Genomic DNA, 26,270 nt, shown 5'->3' on the forward strand with positions numbered 1-26,270 from the left:
ACGATCTGAGGCTCACAGTACATTTAAGGCTTTTAAATTTGAAAAAAAAAATAATAATAATAATTAAAACCAAAGAACCCCCGGACCCAAACCCCCAACCAATACAAGTAGTGTAGCAATTTTAAGCATCTTACATTTCTGATGCTTATTTGGCGCAACTCCAGTGTCAAAACCCAAATAACTCCTAAACAAAAAAGATTAGTTTAGTGAAATTTTAATTACATAAATTCTTCAAAGCATAAACTTGAAATTTTTGTCTTGGAAATGTTATAAAACTTTTTAATAGCAAAACATAGGAATAAAAACATATTAACAAAATGTATTCAATCATTTACATTACAAACAAGGAATCTGTAGTTCATTGTAATAGCCTGACAAAAGAAAAACTACCCATTAAGAATCTATGCACAATGTAATTGCAAATATGTACAGTACTTTAAAAAAGCCTACAAGGAGGACTTTATAGAAGGAAAGTCGGCTAGGCTCTTTGTTAGACCAACCAATCAAAATATTAAAACTCTGTTGGCCAGTAATAAATTTACACTTAAAAAACCCCCAGTTTCCTTTTGTTTAAGAATATTCCAGTTATATTTATATGGTTACAGTTGATGAAGCTGCTTATGATAGTTCCAGTAAATTACCCTTCAATTCATTTGTTTGGGGAAAGATCAGAATGTTAACAAAAATTAATAAAGGAATTTTCACCACCACAGTTTTCCAGTTACACTATCACAGCTTCACAAATGGACTGAACCCATGGATCCAGTGGCTGAAAGAGAGCTGCATGTCAAATACTGAGAACATTAGTGAAGACAAGGTTGAGTCCTGCATGGATAAATCAGAAGTGATGGATGAGGCTGAGAAACTTGTGAGCACACTTAATATCGCACTAGAAAACTGTCCCCACATTCAGCTCTCATTCGCATTCCTGCAAAGCGATGAAGCTGGGAATCACGACTGTTCAATTTAACATGTTGTGTGAATTAGTAGAATCACCTCTAGATACAAAAGACTGAGATTTCATCAGCTCTTTGATTAGAACACCCTAAAGGTTGGGCACTTCTTCATGGTTATAAAGTCATTACAGCTATCCAGTTAAAGCATGTGCAAAACAGAGGACTCTGCTGTTCACAGTAAATGAGGTAAAATCAAGTGGTCGTCTTCAGGAATTAGGAAGTTCATGAGATATGAACTGTTTTAGTCTTTCTAGGTATTGTGCATAAAGCTCTATGTCATTATGCCCAGCCCCTTCCACCCAGAGGGGCTCCACGGCTCGCGGACAGCGCTCGTACATCGCTAGGCCATGGGAGAAATCGATGACCTCATCCTCTGTACCATGAATTACCAACACAGGAGAGGTGACTTTAGATATCTTGTCAATGCTGCAAAACAAAAGGGGTGGGGAGCAAAAAAAGGACTCCTTTAGTTACATTCACATATAATATACATCACACTTAATGATAAGCGAATCAACACCCACAGGAAAGGATATTAATACTGCGTCACTGTTTTTTCTTTCTTTCTTTTTTTTTTTTTAATTAAAGACTATTTTTTATAGCAGTTTTAGGTCCACAGCAAAACTGAGAGGGAGGCATAGATATTTATTTCTCATATACCCACTGCCCAATACATGCATGGCCTCCCCCATTATCAATATTTTCCACCAGAGTAGTACATTTGTTACAGTTGACGAACCTACACATCATGATGGTTTGGCTATTTTCCCCCGCTATTTTTTCTAGTAATTCATTTTTTCTTAAATAAATTTTTCATTTTGGAATAATTCAGTATATGTTTTGCAGGTGGAAAGTGCTGATGACAGTATTATAGGAAATCTGTAGGTATTAGGATACTGACATGTACATGGAAAATTCTAGGGACAGGTAGTACAGGAGCACAGTTTTCTCATTACCTGATACCACAAGATAATGACAATGTGAATGATGTATTTTAAGTGGTTGTCTGTTTGTTTTTCTTGAGTAACAAATGCATGAAAAAGTAACTGCTTCACCAAGATCAGATCATTGGTCTATGTGAAGTCACAAATGTTTTCCCTCTTGGTTGCTGCAACCTGTTGGATGTTCATGGAGAAGATCAACTCTGTTATGGCTCTGTACGTATCTTTGCTTCTCCCTCTGCTTATATCTCTTCCACAGTTGAGGCTGGGTATGTTCTTTCAAAGAAATAGCCATGACTTTGCATAAATATACTTTTAAAAATGAACTGTCCTAAACTGTTGAGCGTTCTTTCTGCCTTTTGAGGAGGAAACTCTTGGGGGAGAGTCCCATCTATCTGCACAAGCATTTAGCTTGTTCAGATATCTGCATTTTATAAATGCTTCCTATTAAGAAAGCATTTTTTTAAGTCACTGCTTGTACCAGGTAATTTTTGCTGGGGACAGGAAAGGGTGCGGTCTTTTGGTGGGCGTGGGGTGGTAGGTATTTTTTGTTGATGCTTTATGTGCAGGTCTGTTCTGAGGCAATAACAATAAGTTGCTGTGAAAACAGCATGTGTTGCTGCCTTTGTAACTGCATGGAAACTTTTCACATCGGTTTTTCTCTAGGTTAATACAAAAATGTGTAAACTGGCAGATGCAAATGTAATATTTTTAATAGTTCATGACATTAAGTTATTAAAAATAAAATGTAATTAATGCTATATAATTCTAGAATTAGCCTTGTTTTACAAATCTTTAAAATACATTTTAGAAATCAGAGTTGATATGCTTAACTATCTTTTGAGTAATAAAAGCTTTCTTAAAGTCAAACAAAAAAAAAAAAAAAAAAAAAAAAATGCTTCCTATTAAGCAGGAAAGCTACAAAGATAACAATACAGTTCCTATATACTCCTAATGCACTTCCTAACATCATACATTAAGGTTAACATCATATGTAACCATGGTATATATGTCAAAACTAAGAAACCAATGCCAGTACATTACTATTAACTAAAGATCGATGTCAGTAAATTACTATTAACTAAATTCGAGACTTTATTTGGATTTCACTAGTTTTTCAACTAATGTCTTTTTTCTGTTCCAGGGGCCAATCAAGAATGCCACATTGCATTTAGCCATTGTGTTTTTGTTAAAGTATTTTATTAAAAACAGAACTCCTAAAAGCATCAGTAACTAATATTTTTGTTATAGTCCTACTTTTTGAAAGAGGATATTTTTTTTTTAAATAAACAGGCCAGAAATTAACATATCTGAATGAATGTCTCTTTGCGAAGTTGGACACTTAATCCACCACCACTTAAGTTTTCAGAACTCTTTTTCAAGAGCTACCTTCAGAATTGATTAACAAGATACAAACCCCATTTCATAAAAGCTAATGGCTCATTTTTGGATAAAAATTGCACTACTTAGCTATTTGACTCTGAAAGACTTCTGATTGTTTACAAAAATCAAATCTACTCTCAAAAGAATATTTGAGGATCTTCAAAATAATGTGCTTCAGGCTCTGAAAGCGTATCCCAAACAGTAACTCAAAGACTTTAAGCATTTGTTGGGCTGGGTATGTATGTGACTTCTCCGATGGGGCAACAGTCATTTAACCTCCAAATAAATCGAAAGAAACAAATCTCTTTCCAGTCTGTCCTCCTCCCAAAGGCCCTCTTATAATTGACTTCTCTTTCCATATTTGATCCTAGTCAAAGTTACAAAAGGATACAAAATGGTATTATTTGTGGGAATCTTTTTGTTAAAAGTAGCAGCTAACGTTTATTAAACATTTACCATAGCTGGGTGCTTTGCACTTAACATATAAAATCTTGTTTAATCCTCAATGAAACGCAACAAGAAAGAAATGACCAGCTCTGTTTTATCAAGGAGGGAATTGAAGCTCAGAAAGATTATTAAATAGCAGGCATGAGGTTGTGGAGATAACAAAGAGCTCTAACATCAATTACGCATCCCAAAGATCTACAACCACTGCCACAGAGACTTTATTAACAGCTCATGAAGCTGCTGACCACTTCAAGACATTCCAGAAAGATTGCAAAACCTCATCAGTCATGTAATTTGCAAAGATCAGAGCCACTGTGGCAGTATTCAATTTTGCAGATTAGTAATCTTACTTGGAAACCCACTTCTCCCCTATATTTAATTTTAAGTAAATTCCTTTAAGAGAGTTCAATTACACTCAATTAAAAAGACATTTACTTAGCAGTTATGATGGACCTTACATTATGCTCCATGCTGCACAATTTAAGAGAATCTCTACTGCCTGGAGAGTATATTTGAAGTTAATGCCATTGTCTGATCATAATGTAAAGGAGGTTAAAAAAAAAAAAAAGGATTACAAATGAAATAATAATCAGAACTCCTTTTATTTTTTATTTTTTTAATATTAAAAGGAAATGTAAAAGTATCTTCCTTTAAGGAAAGGAACACAGAGATGCTCCTTCCATTTGGTAGCGATGGACATTGAAAAAAAACATTCACCAATTCTATTAATGAGGAAAGTCAATGCAACCATTAATGATCTGAAAACTATCATATTAATAATGTACAATACTGAATAAGGAATGGTCTCTCTGCTGTGTCCAATCACCAACCTTAATTAAGCAAATTACTTAACCTCTCTAAGCCTCAGTTTCCTAATCTGTAAAATGAGTATAGTAACCGGACCAACTTCTTAAGGCTGTTGTGAATGAAGATTAAGGATTGTACATTAATGAAATGTACAACCTGTCGTCTGGTGCATTAGACAAACTCAGCATAAGATTAGTTGTTAATTTGTTAATTAATAAGTTGGAATTAGTTGTCATGGCTGTATTTTAAGGTATATGCTAATTTAAGAGCCAGGAAAAAACCTACTTGTTTCGTTGCCAGGGTAACTCCTGGCATGGCTTCCCATAAACATGCTAAATATCTGTCTTCTCAGAAACTGGCCTCTCATTACCAATTCAGCACAAATAAGGCCACACTTGAGACGCACATTAGCCCTACTTAGCATTCCCAGCCATGCTGCTAGAAATGTGCAGTGCAACTTTCCCATGAAGCTAAATCTCACTGAATCCTGGTATAAACTGCACAGAACTAAAGTTCACCCAGGGTGCTAACAGAAGGTTTCTTCCTGTGAAACAAGACAGTCTGTGTAACAGATGTTTATGTAACCAAATGATGTTCTTTTTTATTTTTCCCCAGCAATAGCAGAATGACAGCAATTAATGGGTGAATCAAAATCCTGAAACTGTACATTCTTTCTGCTGAGGCTTTCTCTATAAAATGGCAATGTGAGCTGGCCAGGGCTTTTGTAACAATCTCAGGCTGCTTTAGCAATGTACTGTGGGAAAAGTTCAGAGGGCAAAGACTTAATATGTTTATTAAAAATACTTTCCTCATCTTAGGGTAAAAAGAAAAAAAAAAGTAAAAACGCCCAAACAGAGGTATTCAAGAAACCAATGTGCTCATTGCTTTTATAGTTTCAGCACATTTTTCTTCCTTCTCTTAGTGAGAACTAAACAGCAGGGGTTAGGTTGGCAGCTGCTCTGCCGCCTCTAGCAGGCTGGAAGGAGGGTTCCCAGGCTGGCAGTGGGCTCTGGTTCTTCTGCCTCCCATGATGGATGCAGACAGCTTTGCAGGGGACAATGTCTTCTGGTTAAAGTGGGAGATGGGTTATTCACTTATACTGTCCCATGGCCAGTTACCAAAGATCAAAACCTGGCTCGTCATGTAACTCACTTTACCTTTTTTATTCTATTTACAAAGATTAACTGAGTATGGCACCTTTTCCCTTACCTGTACTGGCTCAAAAATAAAGAGAAATTCCAGAACTGTGCTTGCTGGTAGTTTTTATCTGAGCTAGACAACTGCTACTTGCCTCCTCACACATTCTGCACATAGCTTTCTGTGACATGGAACTCTTACACTGCATGTAGCTATTTTTGATTCAACAATGCATGTCCCTCTGAGTGAATGAACAGACATTGAACTGTAAGTTCCTCTAGGATATGCGGGTGCTTTCTTTTTTAACCTGCATAGTACAGCTGAATCAATTAATCCCAGGTATCATGGCACTCAAGGTCCTTATACATCATCTGGAAGATTTTCACAAATGAGTCAGGCCCGGGAGGATAAAGTCTCTGGATGTGTATGTATCATATTGCCCACATCCCTATGGCGCTCAGCAGGGTCTGACTTATGGCTGCATTTAATAAATATTAATTAGTGGCAGTGTCACTAATATATATTAGTGTATCACATTAATACAGTTCATGGCAGCATCAGATCTGAACTCAGATCACTGGCCAACTTAGCACATGCTGTACAGCACTGAACTTACCTGGGGAAAGCATCAAAGCAGTATGTTTTCCTGGTATCTGGAAAAGCCACACGCAGACCAGACATCAGAGGGGAATGGAGAATGACCGCTGCGCACTCATACCGTGAGGCCAAGTCCACTGTGGGGACAGTCCCGATGCTCTGACCATAGAGGATAATGTTCTCAGGACTTACGCCATATCTGGAGAAATCAGAGGTTGCATGCCATTAGCTCATGTATGAAGTGAGAGTGAGAGTGAGTGAGTGAGAGAGAGTGGGGGGGGGGCAATAATATCTTAAACCCACAAAACTCCCACATCTACCAGCTTAAAACCATATCATTTAACTTGTAGGATTTAGCTTAAAATGAATGTGAACTTGACAAAAACAAATGTTAGGTGCCTATTTCAGTACTAAGTGACTAAGATTCTGTCTTCCACAACATTTTGCAAAAATAATGAACATGACATATTTTTCTGGCTAATTAATTAAATATGTGCATTATAAATTTCACTGAAGTATCGACACAGTCCTCTCACTTCCTATTATTCCCTCTTTATATTTTCTTTGATAATCACAGATGCATTACTGAAGTAAAAACAAAAGCAGGTTTGGTAAACTGTAATATATTATTAAGACCTCTTCAAGTGAAATTTTTAATGATATGAAAGATACTAACATTTATCAGAAAAAGGTTTACTGGGAGACAATGAATTTGAAGACAACTGTATTTTCTTTAGCCTATTGTTGGGCTAAACCCTTCTGAGTCTTTCAATCCATCAATGGTCTCTGATTCGTTCTCTTCCAGTTCTTAGCTGGGTAAACGACTGTGGAATACGAGCTAATCCCAGCTTCCACTGCAGGTGGTTGTCCCTAGAGAACTAAGGCCTGGCCAACCGGATGTGAGCCGAAGTGACATGAGCTAACTGATCCCTGCATTAAAGGAACAGTGTGCTCTTCTTTTCCCTTCTCCCTTCCATTGGTGGGAAGTAGCCCATGCAGAGCCATGCAGAAGAAGGCAGCACCCTAGATATGGTGGTGGAACAACATAGAAGGAGCCCAGGAAAGCAGATGCTCTCTTATTAACCTACAAAGGAAATCCACAATATGTAAAGAGTTCTTAGAAATGAAGACAACTAGGCAAAAGAAATGACATAGCACAGAAGAAGACATATATGCTCAACACACAAACACACACACAAAGTGATGCTCAATCTTGTTAGTACATGAAGATGCAAATTAAATCCATGAGTCATTATTTTATACCCTAGAGAGGGACAAAAATGAAAAAGTCAGATAATGTCAAGAGATGGCAAGAACATGGAAAAGTGAAACTCTGTTAACATTGCTGTAGGAATACAAATTGATACAAGTACTTGGGTAAGCCATTTGACCTTATCTGGTAAAGCTGAAGCCTGTGAACTAGCAGTTACACTTTTTGGAACAAATACCTACTGTGGCTTACAGGGCAGTATGAAATGCTTCCTGACAACAGCCTTCAATGAACAGAATACCAACCCATAGCTGAGGGGGATGGCAAGATTTCAATCTATCTCCCCCCGCTCCATGAAACTCCACAGGAAAATGTGGGCTCTTAAGAGGACTTCGGGCAAGGAGTGGCTACTTCCAGCAGGCAAGCACTGGGATGTGCTTTTACAGAGCCAACATCTGGGCTCATCAGCCATGAAGGGTACAGGATCTGAACTCATGTAGATAGAAAGGGCTTTCTACTGGAGAAGCAAAACATGCCCACAAGGCAGCAGAACGAAAGCACAGGGCTGGGATAGAGCCCAGAGCAGCTCAGTGGGGCTGCTGAGCCCAAGCAGAGCTGGGATGTCAGCAGGGATGGGGCTGGGAGAGCTTGAATAGGAAGCTAAAGGGTTAGAGCCTGTCCTAGAGAAGGTGAGGGGGCACTGGAGTGTCCAAGGGCAAGGTGAGAGGAGCAGAGTTTGAGAAGATTCATCTTTAGGGACATGCAGGAGAGATGACAGATGCATGGAAAGGAAGCAGGGAGATCAGGTAAGGGACTCTTCAGACTCCTAAAGGGAAGAGGAATCAAAGATTATAAAAGATTAAAAAACAGGATCTACTCTCTATTTCTAAAGTGAAGTATCTGTGTGGCCCTGGGACCCGACACCATCTAATAAAACTGTGTTATGTAAGAGTGTCCCAAGACACAGGTTTTGCCTGGTGTTCTTGTCTGGGTTTTCATTTCCTTTGGAAGAACAGGTCATTAAAAAAGTTGGGCAAAAGGAGTTTTGGTGGTGAGATGTGAGGAAGGAATTCATGCAGCAGCATCCTGTGCCCAAAATCCTTATGTGAGAGGCATGGATTTTAAAGTCCTCACTGAAGACTAAATGGCAAGCAGTGTCAGAAAGGAACACTGCTTCGTGATCAGCACGCCAGAGCACAGGACATTACCCCAGGGAGGTCCCCAACTGCAACTGCCACCAAGCTCCTTCCTTAATGGACTGGGAGGGTAGTCTCAGCAGGAGTTTTTAATCTAGAGTTCAGGTACCCTTTGGGGGAGAACGTAAATAATATTAGGGGTCTCTTCCTCCCTCACAATATTCGTCAGATTTTCAAAGTGGTCTACAACCCCAAAAAGCATAAGGGCCACTGGATCCTGCACTGGGGGAGTCAGCAGACACCTGGAGAGAAGAGAGTCCCCAATTTCCACATTGAGGGTGGAGGCTCTTTCCAAAACTGCCACTCCTGTGGCAGGCAGTAAATTTTGCTATCAATTATTTAAAAAATTATAAATCAAAGAAAATATAAGGAGGGGGAAATGAAAATTGAAGGCAGTTAATGAATGAAGGACAGAAGATTAAGAGATGATTAATGGCATCAGACTAACACCTACCTTCACTGATCCAATCTGAAGAACTGTGAGAGTTACATGGGATAACACAGCATGGTCACAAGGAAGTGGTGATTTCCCTTTTTATTACTATAGTCAAACAAAGTTTTCGAAATCCTGACTCTGCCTTCCACTTTACACACCACGAGACTTTACGAGCTTGGGCTTACACTGAATAAGGCTAGAAATGAGCACAGGCCCAAGAGGCACAGCCTGCCAGATAGGGCAGAGGGGACTGCTGTGGTTACTCACACATGCAGCTTTTTCTGTTCTGAGCATCCTGAACCAGTCCATCCTCAGAGATCAGAATCTCCTTAGGCCTTACAGAGAATCTGGGGACTATCTCACCTGGGACCGTCAACTCTTAGTGTTCCATTCATGGGCACCAGGACACACCCAGTACCAGTCTCTACAAATTCTACATTTGATTCCAGCAGACTCGTATCCTTCATGATAACCAATGCTTTGCAACTCAGAGTTTTCACAGGCAAACCTCCCCAGGTAAAACACAAAAAGCACTAGCCACAAAGGAAAATACTGACAAACTGTAACACGTTCAAATGAAGAAGTTCTGGTCATCAGAGGACACCACTGATAAAGTGAAAGTGTGAGTCACCAAGTGGGAAAAGGCACCTGCCACATGTATTACTGTCAAAGGTCTCATATAAAAAACAGGTAAAGAACTGCCACAAATCAATAAGACAAACAACCAAACATGAAAAATGGACATTTACAAAATGGGCATTTCATAAGAAATCAAATGGCGAAGAAAGAAGAGAGGGAGGGAGGGAGGAGGAAGGAAAGCATAGTTAGCAACTGAAGTCATGGGGTTGAGTGAAATCATCTGGAGAGAAAATGCAGGAAGACTACAGCTTGGGGAAGGTGAGCCAGTGAAGGGGACCAAGCTCGTGTGGGGCAGGGATGGGAGGAGCAACCCCGAGTGACTCAGTGTCTCAGCGGCCAAGAAACGGATTTCAAGAAGAAAGCCATCGATCTCACTGTAAAACACAGAGGAGAAGTTGAACTGGATGAGAAGCAAAAGGTGGTGGGTTAGGGACTTCGGGCTGAGTAGGTGGGAAGTGGAGGTGAGAGATGCGGAGGTAGCTTACTGCACGAAGCACTGATGGAGATGGGACTTTCTTAGAATCAGGGACTTGGACATGTGTGTAGCACTGAGAGAAGAAAGACTGAAATTCTATGGAGATGGGGGAGGGGATTCTTAAAGTTCTGGGAGGATTGGGAATGCGGGGCTCAAGTGGAAGGTTAGCCCTGATGCGATGAAGCAGCAATTCTCCCAAAAATGCCAGGGAGGTAAAATGGGCATGGAAGTAGAACGGCCAGACCTACAACCGCAGAGGCCTGGCCTCCAGCCTTGCGGTCACCCTGCAGTGTCTGCCTGTGTACTGGGACAACACACTTTTGAAAGACAGCCTGAGGGACTGAAAGCACTTAAGACACACTGTGTGCAGGCCTCCGCTGCTACTTCTCCTGTCCCCCTGCATCTTGCCCACAGAGGTGATGCTTGCTAGGAGGAATCGCTTTTGGTCTTTTGCCATTGTGATGCTCCTCCCTAAAAATAGCAAATCATAATTAAAATTGCAAAAAAAAAAAATCCTGCATGAACATGTCTTCCACTTTACCTATATTGTTTCTGGCTGCTACGAAGCTACTGTCTTGTTCCAAATTGGTAGGGTTTAACTTCTTTTTTGTTTCAGAATAAAGGTTTTGGACTTTGGGACTGTTCATGTTTTTTAGAAAATACTTTTTTTCACTTGATCCTGCTATCTTTTATTTTTAAGCTATGATCTTAAAATGCCCTATTTTTACACCAAACCGGGCAGCCCTTACACAAATTTAGAAAGTATTCACTCTCTCCCCTGCCCCCATCTTTTAATTTAATTTGAGAACTAAAGGCACCTTAGGATTGGGTCCAACCTGATCAATATCAATCAGCGTTTAGTTTGAAGAATCCATAAACCCACTGGATCAGAATTTGTAAGTGTGAATTTACACTTAAAAAATAAATAGTAATAACTTCCCAAGTAATTCAGATACTTATTACAGAACATTGGTATAGGTCACCAGTCTTCTACTTTGATGGGAAAAAAAAATCTCAGTGGTACGGTGAAAACAACACACTTTATCATCCTCATCTGCAAAAGAAGGGTGTTGGAATAGAGGCCTCTTACAATCCTACTAACAATCTTTGATACTTTTCAAAGGATTACCTGTCTCCCTACCCCATCTCTACACCTCCCCAGCTCCTCATTTGTTGTCAGACAGCATAGTAAAGACAGGAGAAAGCAGAGAAAAAGTCCCTAATGCAGTACTGACAAATCTGAACATTTGACTAGCACGGTACAGTTTTCCAAGCCCTTGTGAAATTATGAACACTAGCAGTTAGCAGCATGCTTATTGGCTCCATGCAAAAAGGATCAGCAATACTGCTTCCTTTTTTTCCCCTTCAACAAATCACTTCTCAACAATGAAAAGAAATTATGAATAAAAAATTTGAAAGAAGAAAAATTACTCAGTCTCACCACGTAAAGATAATCATTATTACCATTTCCATATATTGCTTTCAAGTTCCTTTTCCATATATAGATTTTTATTTAAGGAACATAATTGTGACCCTATTTCTGTAGGCTGCTTTTTGTTGAACATTTTAACATGAGTTTTCCCCATATTAACTCTTTATGACACATAATTTTTAATGGCCTCATATTTCCTTATAGGGTTTATTTTTAGCACAAAATCTACTGTGAGTTATTAACAGTTTTGTGAAGGCTGATTCTATATCTGAAGTATCTGGTAAACTTTAAAAATATTTGCGTGAAATATAACAGCATATGGATAAATTCACAAAACACAAATGTCCAGCTTAATGACTTGTTAAGGGAACACTCGTGAGACATAAACTGTATCCAGCATTCTACAAACATCCTCAAATGACATGCTTCTTCCCCATTAAAATCCCTTCCCCTGTCTTTAATCACTATCCTGACTTTTAGGGATTCACTTCCTTGCTCTTCTTTATAGGTTCACTATCCAATTAAATTATCCCTAAAGCTTAATTTTGGCGGGTTTAAGTTTCCTGTAAATGGTGCCATATAGTGTGTGTTCTGTTGTGTCTGCCTCTTTTCACAGCATGTCTTCAAGACGTACTGGTGGTGGTGTGTGGTACTCTACGACAGCCACAGCGCAGTTTATCCACTCTGCTGTCAATATACCTTAAGGTTGTCTTGAACTGTGTCTTGTATATATTTCTGGTACATATATAAGCACTTATTTCTGTGAATAAACCTTGGAGTAGAACTTCTAGGTCCCTGGGTATGTGTTAATATATTTTCAGTTTTTCTTAATATTGCTAAGCTTTTTTCAAAGTGGTTCTGTCAACTTACACCTCCACCAGCAGTGAATGAGCTTTCCTGTGGTTCACATCTTTGCCAACACCTGGTGTCAGACTTTTAAATTTTGTCAGTCTGTTGATTGTTTAGAGTTTCACAACATGATTGTAATTTGCATTTTCTTTTTTTTTTTGGCAGCTGGCCTGTAAGGGGATACGAACCCTTGAGCCCAACTGAGCTAATTGGCCAGCCCTGCATTTCCCTTTTTACTAATGAAGTTGATCATCATATCTATTCCCTCAAATTCCTCCCAGGCCATATTCTGATTCCCTATGTCTCTGTACCTAAGCACAGTCCATCACTGTTAACCCTTAGTTATTATAATCCCCAGAATCCTTTCACCTCTTGACTATCCTATTTTTGCCAATCCCCAGCCCTGGGTCTGAACTTAGGTAAGATGATTTGTGAGAGGAGGAGACAGGGAGGCAGGCCACAGATACTTAAAGTCTTCTCCTCCCACCACTGAAACCACATTCCTTCCAAATGGCCAGAGCAGCAGGTACACAGCCTACAAAATAGAATCCATGATATTTCTGATCAGAGTCACCTACACAGTCTTGGGACATGCCTTTCTTCCCTCTAAGGAACTCAAGATGTAGCTCAGGAGAAAAGATACCCACATGACAGCAACAGGCAGGGCGGTGCCGCCAGTGGAAGGCCAGCAGGGAGAAGTCACAGAAAAAGTAATGAGGTCAGCAGAAACTCCAGGTCTGGGTAAGTGGCAAGATTAAGGCTGCTGGACAGAGTATGAGTATCACGGGGTTGGTTAGACAGCAGAATCAGGAAGTCTGCATGTGTGGGAAGCATAGGGCAAGAAGACAAAACAAATAAAAACAAGCCCAACCTCAGACTGGGTGGCAGGGATCAGGAAGTCACACAGGGAGCTTGTACAGCCAAAGGTCAGGACCCACAGAGTGTCTGCAGAGTAGGTACATGGCACTGGTGGTTTAAAAAGAAGAAAATGCCTTTTAGAAAGGAAAAGATTTGAGTTAGGGAAAAGAACTCAGGTGGCAGCCCACCTGTAAATTCACAGGAATACTCAAATGACATAGAGTGAAGGGGCAAAAACAGTGGGTTCTGATAAAAACACAAAGAAAAACTCATAAAGGAGGGCAGTAATGAGGCACACTAAATGCAGCCAGAAGAAAGGGAGCTCACAGGGAGGCTGCAGGCCGGGGGGTCAGGGAAGACCTCGCCACCTCCAAAGCCATGGGGTGCAGAAAGGAGCATTTCCACACCAGGGAAAGGTGCACGGCAGCTGCTGGCATTGGCTCTGAGGCCTTCTGACAACACTCCCTTGCTCCCCAGCATCGCGTGGCCAGCTTCACTTGCACCTCTCTGCACACTCTTCTTCTGTCTCCTTTGCTCACTCCTCTTCCTTTTCCCATGCTGGAAGAAGATGCCCCTCACAGCTCAGTCCTCACCCTTCCCTATCTTCAAATTTATTTCCTTGTAGAACTCATCCAATGCCAGCATCTAGTGCCATGGCTGACGTACAGTGGTTGTGCAATAAATACTTGTTAAATGAATAAATGGGTGGCTGGGGTTTCTGAAATGTGTTTATTCTCTCCTGCACCTCACCTTAACCCCAGGCCCCTTCCTTTCTGTTGCTGTTTCTTCCTGAACACCCCAGCCCTGCACACTCAACACCTCCCAAACTGACGCTTCTTGGTCGCTCCCCAATCTTTCCACTTCCACCAGTCACCACACCCTTTGTGTCCTGGGCTTGAGTTTTTCACCCTTTCCTCCCCTTTTTCCCTCATATACTCTTAGTCACTAAGTCCCACCATTTAAGCTGCTCTCCAGACCCATCCCTTTTCTGACACCACTTCTGTTGAGCTGTGGTTGGCTGCCTCTGGCAGCATCTGGTGGTCAGACAATTAGGACCTGCCGGTCAGGGCAGTATGCCCAATGATGAACATCTCTACCACTGGTGCCCACGGTCTGTTCCCAGAGGTCTTTCCAGAATCCTTACTATCGCTGCCTCTACCTCCCTCTCCATGATGCTCAGACATTCCAGTGGTCCTTGACTGCTCAAGCTACCAATCTGTTCTGTCCTACCCTTTTGGTTTCTGTCTATCTTTTTACAGCTGATGAGAAGACAGGTGTTACCTAGCTCCTGACTCCTGACCTGGTTTCAACCCACCGCCTCACTCTGACTCATGCTAACGTCATGCACTCTGCCACCTCACCAGCTTCCTCCCCGGCTTCTCCCTTCCTCCCAGGAAAGAACCTGGGAATCCCCTATGCCTGATCCATGCCCATGCCTGACCTCCCCTCTTCTCTCCCAGACCTGCCTTCCTCTGTTTCCTGCTCTGTGAACGGCCACACTCATGTCACTCCCACCCCAATACATTCTGTATATCCCCATTACACGTATCTTCCTTGGGGAAAAAAACAAAAAAAAGTTTGTTACATTGCTAATCAAACCATTAAGCAAATCACTATCTTAAGAAAAAAGTCGATGTCCTCGGATCAACCTCCATAATCTGGTCCCACCTGACTATTCCAACCATTTCTTTTCACTCTAAGTGACCCTTCTCAGGTTAGATTCTTCACTGGCTCATAAACACCCTCTTCCTAGAATATTCTCTCTCCTCTTCATTACCTACAAAAATCTGCAATCCCTTAGGTCCATTCTAGTCCTACTACCTTCAATCACTTTTCCTAACTCCTCCAGACTATACACAGTATTTTCTTTCCTGAGCCATTCACTTGGGTGCTTGCTGATATGAGGGTATGTGGTATTAACCACTTTGTGGCATGCCCTACACTGCCAAAGGGGTTGAAAGCTTCACAAAAGTAGGTAAAACTGTATGTTCCTTTGGGGAATTTAGCAATACCAAAGCTGAGGGATCAGTGAACTTGAAGGCACCCCCTGCTTTGAACGAAATGTGATTCTAGCCAAACGCTGTTTGTGAACAAATTAAAACTAAATTTCAGGGCTGGCTGGTTAGCTCAGTTGGTTAGAGTACAGTGTTATAACACCAAGGTCAATGGTTCAGATCCCCATACCAGACTTTCCCACACCCCCCCCAAAAAAACCACAACTAAATTCCACACATAGTCATCATTCTAATGGATCTATAACCCACTCAAGGTTTAAACCTTCGTGGGGATCTAGATAGGAATAGAATCTCTTGTTTACAAGCTAGCAATAATGAAGACCACAATTCTATTCAGTAAGCACATAAGCATTAATGTTTTTAGACATGATGTAAGATTGCCTTAAAACACAGCACAAGGAATCAAAGTCTCCCCGTGGCTCGCTGTAAACATGGCCAGTGGCTCACTTGGGAGAGTGTGGTGCTGATAACACAAAGGACACGGGTTCAGATCCTTATATAGGGATGGCTGGTTAGCTCACTTCAGAGAGCATGGTGCTGACAACACCAAGTCAAGTGTTAGGATCCCCTTACCGGTCATCTTTCAAAATAAAAAAAAACACAGCAAAAGGAATCAAAGTCTCCCCATTTTTGCTGGGGGGAAGCCATGACCCTGAATAATTACTCTCTGTAAGAGGCAGTGGATGTGTATAGTAATCCCTTTGGATCCTACAAGTTCTGCTCTCAACCTCTCCAAAAGTCTGCCCTCTTTTTACAGACACAAGCTACTCCACCAAGCACAGGTTGAGAATCACAAATTTAGGTTTCAATGTCCACTTGGCATACAGGACATGCCCCCAGGAGCACTCTGCAGCCAAGGGCCTGGCGGCTGTCTCAGCAGCAAGAGGGAGAGTTGAGGTGGGACATGCCCACAATGGAGTCTGGGAATGCAAAGGAGATGGTGTTCCATGGGAATGATCACTTATAAGGTTAAGATCTGTTTGTTTTTGTTTCAGTGTAAGGCTTTCTTTTCTTTCTACAACCATGTACGAGCTCAGCCTCCCTGAGACAGACACACCGCATCCTGTTTAAGTTAATGGGCCTTGACTTTGTCCTTTGTCAAGAGCTTTCTCATTTATCTCCATAAGAAGCACACTTGGCATAGTTCCGCTGACTTTGAAGTCAACATTTTAAATATTTCAGAGCCAGAATTCCTAGTGGAAATACCTTAAGACATAGGACAAAGATAAATATACAAGGTAACATGAATGTTAATTGAAGGACGAGGTCTGAGGATACTGAGAAACCCTAATAAGCTTTAAAGCAGAGCCTCAGAGCAAAAGGATCCACTAAGCAAGGGAAGCAGGTGAGTAAATACAACCTGCCAAACACACAGACAGCCACAGGGAATGCTTTTGCCTTCAGGCTATACATGGTAAACCAATCTTTTACTTTCTGTAGCCAAAGCTTAACAAATATGTGCTTTATATTTTAATTACCAGAAAGAGAAAAAACAAAAACAAAAAACACCAATCACCTAAAACATGCTTATTTTCCCTTTCTTAAAATACTTTTGTATTTAGAAATTAGGTTTAGAAAATTTTTCAGTGTTATACTAATCAAAGGTTCACAGATTTCTACTGGTTGTTAATTCCACTAGTAAAAGCAAAGAAAACACATATTAAAGTATCTGATGCACTGGCACTTTCTGAGAAAATTTTAAATTGTAAAGCTTAGTAATGTCGGCTATATATTTGTTTCCTTTTTTCCTAATTTTTAACTAATTTGGTTAAAAGGGACATTTGTAAACAAGATCATTATAACTTCTGGAGTTTTAAAAACCTGGTCACAGTCAAGGTATTCTCTCAACACTGGTTATAAGATAAAACACACCAAATATAACTATAAAAGTAGCCTCATTCACTTCAAATAGCACTGAACATATGGGGGGAAAATCGTGTCCTCTTTAGTTCCATGTCTTTGGGAAAATAAAGAAGGAAATGAGATTCAAACCAAGAAATATCACTACAACGAAGTATGAATTTAGGCAAAGTGAATGGTAAGTTTATCAAAGAACAGAGAAGAGAACGATCGAAATGGGGACTGGGAAGTGAGGAAAAGCTTCCTGCAGAAGGTAGAGCTCAAAGCCAATCTCAAAGGATGGGAGATTTGAAAACATCCAGAGAAAGGCAATGGCGGCAGGAAGGAGAGCAGCCCAGGAATGTGGGACCGAGCCTGGCCTGGCTGCAGTGTGGGTTTTACATTAGGAAGCAGCAGAAGGTATAGAAAGGGGGAGGAGGCAGAGCACGAAGGGTTTGTGAAAGTGCACAGGATCCCGAGCACGTGGAGACCGCCTGCGATCCTGGCTGTGGGAAAGAAGACAGCGGCAGCTGAAGCATTTTGTGGAAGACCGAGTTGCTCACATCAGATGTGTGTATAGCAGGCAGGGGTGGGGAAAGGAGAGGTTGAAAGATAATTCTCCAGGTATGTGTTGAGAAAATAGGCACAAATTGGGAAGTTGGGAAGGAGATGACTGGTGGTTAGAATATCATTTGTTTCATTCGGAATTAAGTTCAGTTTGGGAATATACCAAGTTTCAGGGAACTGTGGACCACCCTAAGCAGGGCATATAAAAGTCAACCTCTTGGGATTAATGATAAGGGAAAATCTTCCTGAAATTGTTTTGCTGTCTATGCTAGAAACACCAGCCCCTGAGCTCTCATTCAATCTCCTGCCAGAGTAGAGAGTAAGCTGAGAGGCTAGAAGCAGCAGCCTGGGGGCACCTGTCCAGGTGAGGAACAGTAGGTGTACAGCTAATGGCAGAGGCTTTGGAAAGGACCAAAGGGCCAGGTCCCCATAAGAGATGACAATAATAATGCACAGAATAACAGGACACCCTAGGAAAACATAACTTACAAGAAGGCTTGGTATGGTGAAATACATGCCAATCAATGTAGCCTTTCTTAAAGCTATTCATTTACTGTAAAACATATCAAGACGTGTTAACTAATTTTTGTAAAGCAGCATCCAGCCTTGTGTGAGACACTTCATTCTATCCTAGATGTTTGAATTTCCTTCCAAACGGTGGTTCAGGGAAGGGCTCTCTGTGCCAGGTCTAAACCTACCTTCAAAACAACTTTATTCTTTATGACATTCAGGACTGTTCTCTATTCGTACAATACTTTCTCTCTGTCAAAGCAAAAATAAACAGAACCTGACACGATGACAATTTTAATTTTTAAAAAATCATCTTTCAGATGAAAAGTTATAGGCCTAAAGAACATAAAATTAACTCCCTTCAGATCTACAATTAAAATAAAATCACTGCCTTGAACTTATCTGAGTATAATTATGCATTAAATTGTTCTAATGATAACTGAGATTCTTTTGGCATTCTATAATTATCTAACATGTTGGAAAAGCCAAAAAATGCCAACCCCCCTCTACAGCTACACAAATACCTGTTTAATGGTTAGAATACCACCTACCCTACAGGGCTTTGGAGAGGATACACGAGCTGGCTTGCGTAAAACGTCTAGCATAGGCATCAGACAAGGAAAGATACTCAATAAATGTCACTTCTGTCGACATCAAATACAGATAAACACAGACACTCAACCAAAGTAGAACCTTAAAAAAAAAAAAAAAACCCTCACTATTCCACCTCCAAGAAATCCAGCTAAAAGGTACTGAATTCATGAAATCTCTACGATGGGAAAAACCTTTAAAAATCAAATTTAATTACCCACTTGATTGCCAAGGCTGAAAGTTGTTTCTTAGAACTAGAAACTCAAGTATCCAATTTCTAATTCTTTTATCTCATTGTAAGTTAAGTTCTTACAAGAGCTGTAGCAGATGAGACACAAGACAGCTGGTGAGTTTGCCTGCTTGATGCTGACTTGAAAATGACCATGGGCCTGAGACTGCAGCACTACGAAATCACTTTAGTTCCTGCACTAAAACAGCTGAGATGTCCACCAGGAAATTCTTGGATGGTGCCATACTGGGGACACAGAATATCTGTGACCTGCTCTGTCTGAAGCATCCTTATACCTCCCAGTCCTTGAACTCTAGGTGTGAACACATGTCCAGGCCTGGCCAGTGAGAGTACTTGATCCCCGTGGCCAGGGTGGCTGCTTCAGGGATAAGCGCAGAACCCCAGCCTGGTCAATCTGAGCCCTCCCCCAGGATGTCTGCACCTTCTGCTGAGCTTGGGGCACCATGCAGAAAGAGCCTCCTTGAGAATTAGTACAGAGAAGAAAGCAAAGCTGCGAGCGAGTGTGCCTGAGTCTTGATGCCATTGCTGGAGGCCCTGCATCCACCGTGCTTGACCTCAGTGGAGCCTGAATTGCTCTCTCTTGAAGCTGGACTAAAACTGGACTTTGGTAAGCATGTGGTCTAAACCATGTGGAGGTCTGGGACAGGGGAGGGAAGGTGGAGATTTGCAAAGTAGAGCAGGAGGAAGAGTAGGCTTTGGACTCAGAAAACTCTAGGTCTGAATCCCAGCTCTGCCTTGCACCTGCAGTACTGTTTCCTCAGCCACAAAGGGGTATAAGTCATCTTGCCTCCTGCAATTGCAGTGAGAATCAAATGAGGTGATGGGTGAAACTGCCGGGCACAGGGCAGGCCAGCCTTCATTCTCTCTCCCTCATGCAGCCCCCACCCCCTCCTCTCACCCCTCCTAGGCCACATTCCTGCTTCCATGTGCAGAATGCAGCATGGGTGAGACTGAGTGTGGGCCCCGGACACCACCAGACAACACCTACACTGAAACCAGGATGCTGGCCCGCTGACTCCATCAGTGGGGGCTCAGCACTGCCCACCCTTACTGTTCACTCCCTTAAGTGTGTTCTGAGAACATTCCCAATGGAAGGGTGTTAAACAGACACTCTCCATTGGACAGAGCCAATGAAGAAGCTCCTTAGCCCCTCTTTGGTGGCATTTTCAGTTCTGTTCTCCTGGGCCTAATCCCCTCCTTATGCCTGTCTTATGTTCTTTTTTCCTTGTGTTCCCTACTTTTTATTCTGCTACCAGAACCTTCCATTTCTCCCTTCATCTTTCTTAAAAGCAGTATCAATTATGGAGATATCTCAAACCACAGCAAAGGGATGAAAAGGCCCTTATTGATCAGATAGATGGACCACTTTATTTTACAGATAAGAAAACTAAAGCTTTGAGAGAGGTTACTGACTTAACCCAGAATTGTAATTACCAAGACAGTTGCTGCTATAAGTACATTGGAGCTCCGGAATATGGACTAAATGGGAGAAGAACCACGAATCCTATGAATTACAACCAAGCTGGCAGAAATATCCCTGGATTGAGGTGGGTAAGCACAGCTTCCAAATCAGGCACAGCTGTCTATCCTGCCTCTGCTGTTGACAAGTTTCAGGCATGTTTTTCTGCTCCAGGTTTTCACTCTGTCATGTATAAAACGGGGCTCCGGCCTAACAAAGCTGGTGTGTAGCTGCCCCATCAGGTTGGTTATTCCCACCCCACCCCCAACCCCACTTTAACTCACAGCAACTTGGAACAAGTACGTCTAGAACATCAACCTGAGTAGATGTAAATGCTTTAAAAGTGAACATTGCATTTAGAGGGGACAGAATTTCAGTTCGGGAGGATGAAGTTCTGGAGACGGAGTGTGGTGATGGCTGCACAACAACGTGAATGTACTTAATACCAAAGAACTGTACATACATTTTAAAAATGGTCAAAATGGTAAATTTAGTGTTAGGTACATTTTACCATAGTAAAGAAGAAAACAAAAAGTGAAGATTCCTCTTCAATCTAACACTAATCATTTCCTTATTGGATAGTACAAAGGAAAATTTCAATGAATTCTAAATGAGATTTTACTCTTAGAGCAAAAGCAAACAGTAAATAAAACAGCAATAAAAGTGAAAATTGTCTTCTATTGTAAAATCTTTAAAATCTAAGGACATTAAAATTTACCAGTAACGTAAAGATGTACATGTCACTAATGTGTTCTTTTACAAATCTGATAGAATATCCTACTCATGGTATTTCTCAGAGGGGAGGCAGAAGGTTCAGGACGTTTGTTGGCGATAACAAAGCTGGGATCTTATAACAACTCTTTTTAAACGTAACTATGACCTCCTATTGTGAAAATCTTTCCATTACCTCTCCTCTTTGCCTGGATTTTTAAAAAAGCACAACAAAGGAAAACCACTCCTTGATAAAGCACAACAATTCTACCATCCTATTTGTCTTTTGGAAATAAAAGGATTCCCTCAGAAACATGACAAAAGGAAGCCAGCACAGTAACGTGGAAACATACGCAGAAGTTTTTCTCTTGGCAGTATCTTTCTTTTGAATAAAACTGTAACAGAACTCCAATTTCTATATTTAAACACTCAAGGGCAGCTGTTAAAGATGTCGGCTGCATTCTAAAATATCACCCCTACCCGTCCATCAAGGACATGGAATTTGGAATTATATGTGCCAGATCCAATCTCCACGGCCTCCAAATAGCAGACGGGGACTGCATGACTCAGAGGCCCTACCCCATGGAGTCTTCCATTTCCTTTTTTAAGTCAGTCTAAAATAGGCCTCGAGGTAACTTCAACATTATATTTTAATTAAAATACTATGCAGCATATAAACATAATAAAGCAAATCCTAAATCCTTACTTATCATGAACAGGAAGCCTTTATTAGCCACCGAGAACATCGTGTACCATGACATTAATAATTCAGGATACCCTGAATTATTAGCCACATTCCATTCCACATACTTCACTGTAACCAGTTACAATATCCTCATAACCCAGTGTTTGGAGTAAAATTTAATAACCAGAGACAGCAGTGGAAACACCAGATTTGGTTTCTTTTGCAGGCAGCACTAGCCCATGATATCCTATGCTCTGGTGTTAGGGATTCACAAGATTTTTCCCCTGCAAGTCCACATTTCAATCCATGCTCTTGACCTCTGTACCTTATACTTACACTGTTGTGGTAATGGCTTTTCTTTGGCAGGACATAAAACACTGTGTCTCCTATTTTAAAACATTTCAGAAATGGAGAGACCTCATACAAGTTGCATGCCAACGATGTCTGAAATAGCTACAGAGCAGACCCAAGTTTCCATTCTGAAATGAAACTGTTTTGTCATTGAAAAAACTTCAGACTATAACAACATCTAGATGTATTTGTCATACACGCTGAAGAGCCTGGGGAAAGAGTTCTCCATCCCCATCCACCCAGTAGGAATACAGGGAGGGTGGGGCAGGCCAGGCCCCCAGCAGTGGATTCCATGAGCTTTGTGGGACAGAGGACTTCAGGACCCACAATAAGTCCCTGGATGCTGGGATTAAGATGTTCAAACAAAAGAAAGGGACAAAAGAGCACGGTAGCGTCAGACATGGTTAGGGGTATTTCTAATTCAGACAATGCTCCTGGGGATCTGCTGCTGAACCTATCTTCCTGTGTTCTGATCATACAAAATTTATCTCCCTCCTTTGAGCAAGGCTTACCTACATCCTCCATAGTTCTGCTCCTAGGTGCTCACTTTGATTCTTTTTTGTCCCAGCTTTTAACATGACTCCAGGAGTCACTCCATTCCAAAACAGCTTCCCTGGCTGGGTTCCCTCCTCTTTCTAAAACCCACTGGACCTCAGACAGTCCCAATCTCTAAAATTCTATCCAAGATGCCAGTGGGTACTCGAACATATTAAACTTTCGAATTCCTTTCCTCAGCCCTGGAATGTTCCTACATTATTATTTCTAATACATCTTATTTCCTGTTGACAGTTTATCATGGTTTTTGAGTTCCCGTCAAAGCAAAGCAATTCGGAAAAGGAGAGTATTTTACTGCACAACTTTAAAGGTAGTCAAGAACTGTTTTTTTCACCCAACTTAAGAGCAATCATAATGATATGAAACCTTCTATAAATTATTTAACAATGCTTTTTCCATAATAAAGCTCCATTTGTATGCATTTTTATCTTGAAAAAGCATATTTTCACTCCCTTCTATAATGTTCTAATATTCCTCAGATGGGGGGCGCGACATGAAATATGGCCAAAATGTTTTGGTTTTTTTTGAAAATGTTGAGTTTATTAAGATTACATATTCATTAATTGGCACAAAGTAAAATTTATGAGCAAGATTTTATGTGTTCAGATGGTGAATACTTGAAGGGAGTATTAGTCATAGTAGAGCTTTCTTTGTTACATACATACATGACTGGGTCCCCTTTGTGAGGCCTCCCAGGAACCGGAGATAGAGACAGGGAGAATTAATTCCTCAAACAGTTACTGAGCACCCTCCACGTGCCATTAGGACCTCAAGCTGAGGATCTGATAATGAACAAGAAAGACTTGGTCTTTGCCTTCGTGGGGCTTACAGGCCAATGCTCTGATTATGAATTCTATTTTCACTCTAAAATAAGAATGCCCAGTTTTAAGGTCTTGCTGATTTGTTTCATATGGCTGACACTCATGTGCCTCATTAACTCCTGAGATGGATACAGACTTTGGAAGATCTGTGCTTTTAGATCATTTGATTATTTGGGAGGAGATGCCATTTTATCTTCTTAAAACAGTCACAATTTTATTCAGACACTGGAAGACCCTGAAGTTTCATCATTTACCTGTTCTCATGGACTTGGAGGTACTCAAGAAAGCAAGGTCAAGGACCCTGATTGCCCACAAATCTCTAATCCTGACTCTAATGCCCCATAAACATGTCTGTAGGTATTGACCATGTGGGGAGCATTAGCGCTGAGGTGATTTACCTGTCTTTAGATTTCTTATCTGTCAAGTGACAAGAATGGATTAGGTGGGACCTGCCTCCTCCAGCAGCTCTCACAGCTGAAGTCACTGTCATTTTCCCCTGCAGGCACAGCCCTACTAGGCCATGGAGCAGGCTCCATCAGCCCCAACCACAAGTGTTTTCCTCAGGGAGGACTGGGGTCTCATTTGCTTGTGAATAACAGCCCTGACTTTTAGAGGGCTCCTTGGATATCAAGAACCAATATGGTATGCATGTGCGTGTGCATGCGTGTGTGTGGGGTAACAGTCTTTGACAGCAGGGGCTTGCTCTTGTTCATCATTACAAGGTACTTGGTACACAGCAGAATAAACTGTGGTCATGATGTGCTTTACATGTCTCTAATCCCAACAACAACCACAGACTAGGAAGCTAAGGTTTCTGCCAGTTAGGTGAACTGCCCTAGGCCATGAGGCTAGCAGGCAGCAGAGTCTGGCTCTGAACCCAGGTCAGATGCCTGCCTCCAAAGTTAAGCCGCCAACAATGGTGGAGGGAGAGGGGTAGCAGCAGCCACGGTGTGCTGTGGGTGGCCAGGTAAAGTTAGGATGTCACCTGACCCCTTCCCCTAACACCACACTCACATTTTAAATGACAAACCATCCGAACCTTACTGGGAAACCCCAGAATTCATGGTGCAGTGGCGATCAAGCCAAAGAGCAGCACACATGTAATGAGACTGGCCACTGCCTCCCTCACAGAGCCCCTGCATGTGACTCCACAAATAACTTATTCTGGACCATCATTCTTACATGCGCTCCTTCCTTTCCTCCCCCTTTCTCTCACTAGTCCTTTCCCAGTAATTTCAGGGAAATCGGCTTTATTTTCAAAGTCTGGTAATATTCTAATTTTAAAAGAATGCTAGGAGGGGTCAAGATGGCAGAGTAGTCGTTCCTGGTGTCGCTCTCTCCCCCCCACAGGGCGACCAATTTGCAGCTTTTGAGGAGCAGCGACAGAGGACCTGAAATCTGTGCTGGAATGGACAGGAGCTGCCTGCTGTGGAACCCCAGTTCAGGGTGCTCCCCATTTTGTAGAGAGACTTTAGAGCTTTTGGGCCCACACGCCCTGAGCCTGCTGGCCAGAGAAAGCAGGCAGGACTTCCAGGGTAGGCTGTCCCTTCTCTGTGAATGAACTGAGAGGCAGGGGTTCCCAAGCCCTGAGCCAGACGAGCTGGTGAAGGCTGACAGGGCGGGAATTTCGGCCCAGGCCATCCCGTCTCCATGAGTGACCTGAGAGGCAAGGGCTCACAAGCCCCGAGCCTGACAAGCCGGTGAGGGTGGGTGTGGCAGGACTTCCGCCCTTGGCCATCTGTCTCCGTGAGCGACTTGAGAGACTCTGGACTCCCACCCCACCCGACCAGTCAGTGAAGGCAGGTGGGTGGGACTTCCGGTCTAGGTTAGTTTCTGTTGTCCAGAAGCAGCAGACCCTTCAGGATCCAAGCCAGACATCAAGGTGAAATGAGTGAACTGTGATACCCCCGGCTACAATGACAAAACACCAAAGGAAAGAAACCAGAAATATGAAAAATCAAGAAAGTACATCACCACCAAAGGAAATTAATAACTTACAAGTGCTAGATCCTATAGAACAGGAAGTCTTTGAGATAACAGACAAGGAATTTAGAGTAACTATTCTGAGGAAACTAAATGAGATTCAAGAAAACTCAGTGAAACAACACAATGAAATGAGAAAAAACATACAGGATCTGAAAGAAGAAATGTACAAAGAAATCAATACCTTGAAAAAGAATGTAGCTGAGCTTGTGGAGCTGAAGGATTCATTCAATGAAATAAAAAATACAACAGAGACTTTAACCAGCAGACTTGAACAAGCAGAAGAGAGAATTTCTGACCTCAAAGACAGGCTGTCTCAATTATCACAGACAGACCAGAAAAAAGAAAAAAGAATTTAAAAAATTGAAGAAAATTTAAGAGAGACAACTGACAACCTTAAGTGTTCAAATATCCGAATCATGGGTATTCCAGAAGGGGAGGAAAAAGGAAATGGCATTGAAAACATACTCAATGAGATAATAGCAGAAAACTTCCCAGGTATAGGGAAAGTCACAGATCCCCGGATTCAGGAAGACCAAAGATCACCAAACACATTCAACCCGAAAAGGT

At 41.5% G+C, this 26,270-nt stretch overlaps 1 protein-coding gene across 1 annotated transcript in view; it reads right to left on the reverse strand.

Annotated features, from left to right (window-relative positions):
- Window positions 1–330: 330 nt before the first annotated feature.
- The window catches only part of ABHD17C (abhydrolase domain containing 17C, depalmitoylase), a 58,789-nt gene continuing 32,849 nt past the window's right edge, over window positions 331–26,270 (reverse strand). Inside the window, exons 2-3 of the mRNA XM_063089353.1 lie at window positions 6,288–6,467; window positions 331–1,382 (exon numbers count right to left, since the gene is read on the reverse strand). Of these exons, the coding sequence (XP_062945423.1) occupies window positions 1,163–1,382; window positions 6,288–6,467 (400 nt within the window). The 3' untranslated portion in view covers window positions 331–1,162. The remainder of the gene's footprint in view (window positions 1,383–6,287; window positions 6,468–26,270) is intronic.

Source organism: Cynocephalus volans, chromosome 3 (genome assembly GCF_027409185.1).
Source record: "Cynocephalus volans isolate mCynVol1 chromosome 3, mCynVol1.pri, whole genome shotgun sequence".
Lineage (NCBI taxonomy): Eukaryota > Metazoa > Chordata > Mammalia > Dermoptera > Cynocephalidae > Cynocephalus > Cynocephalus volans.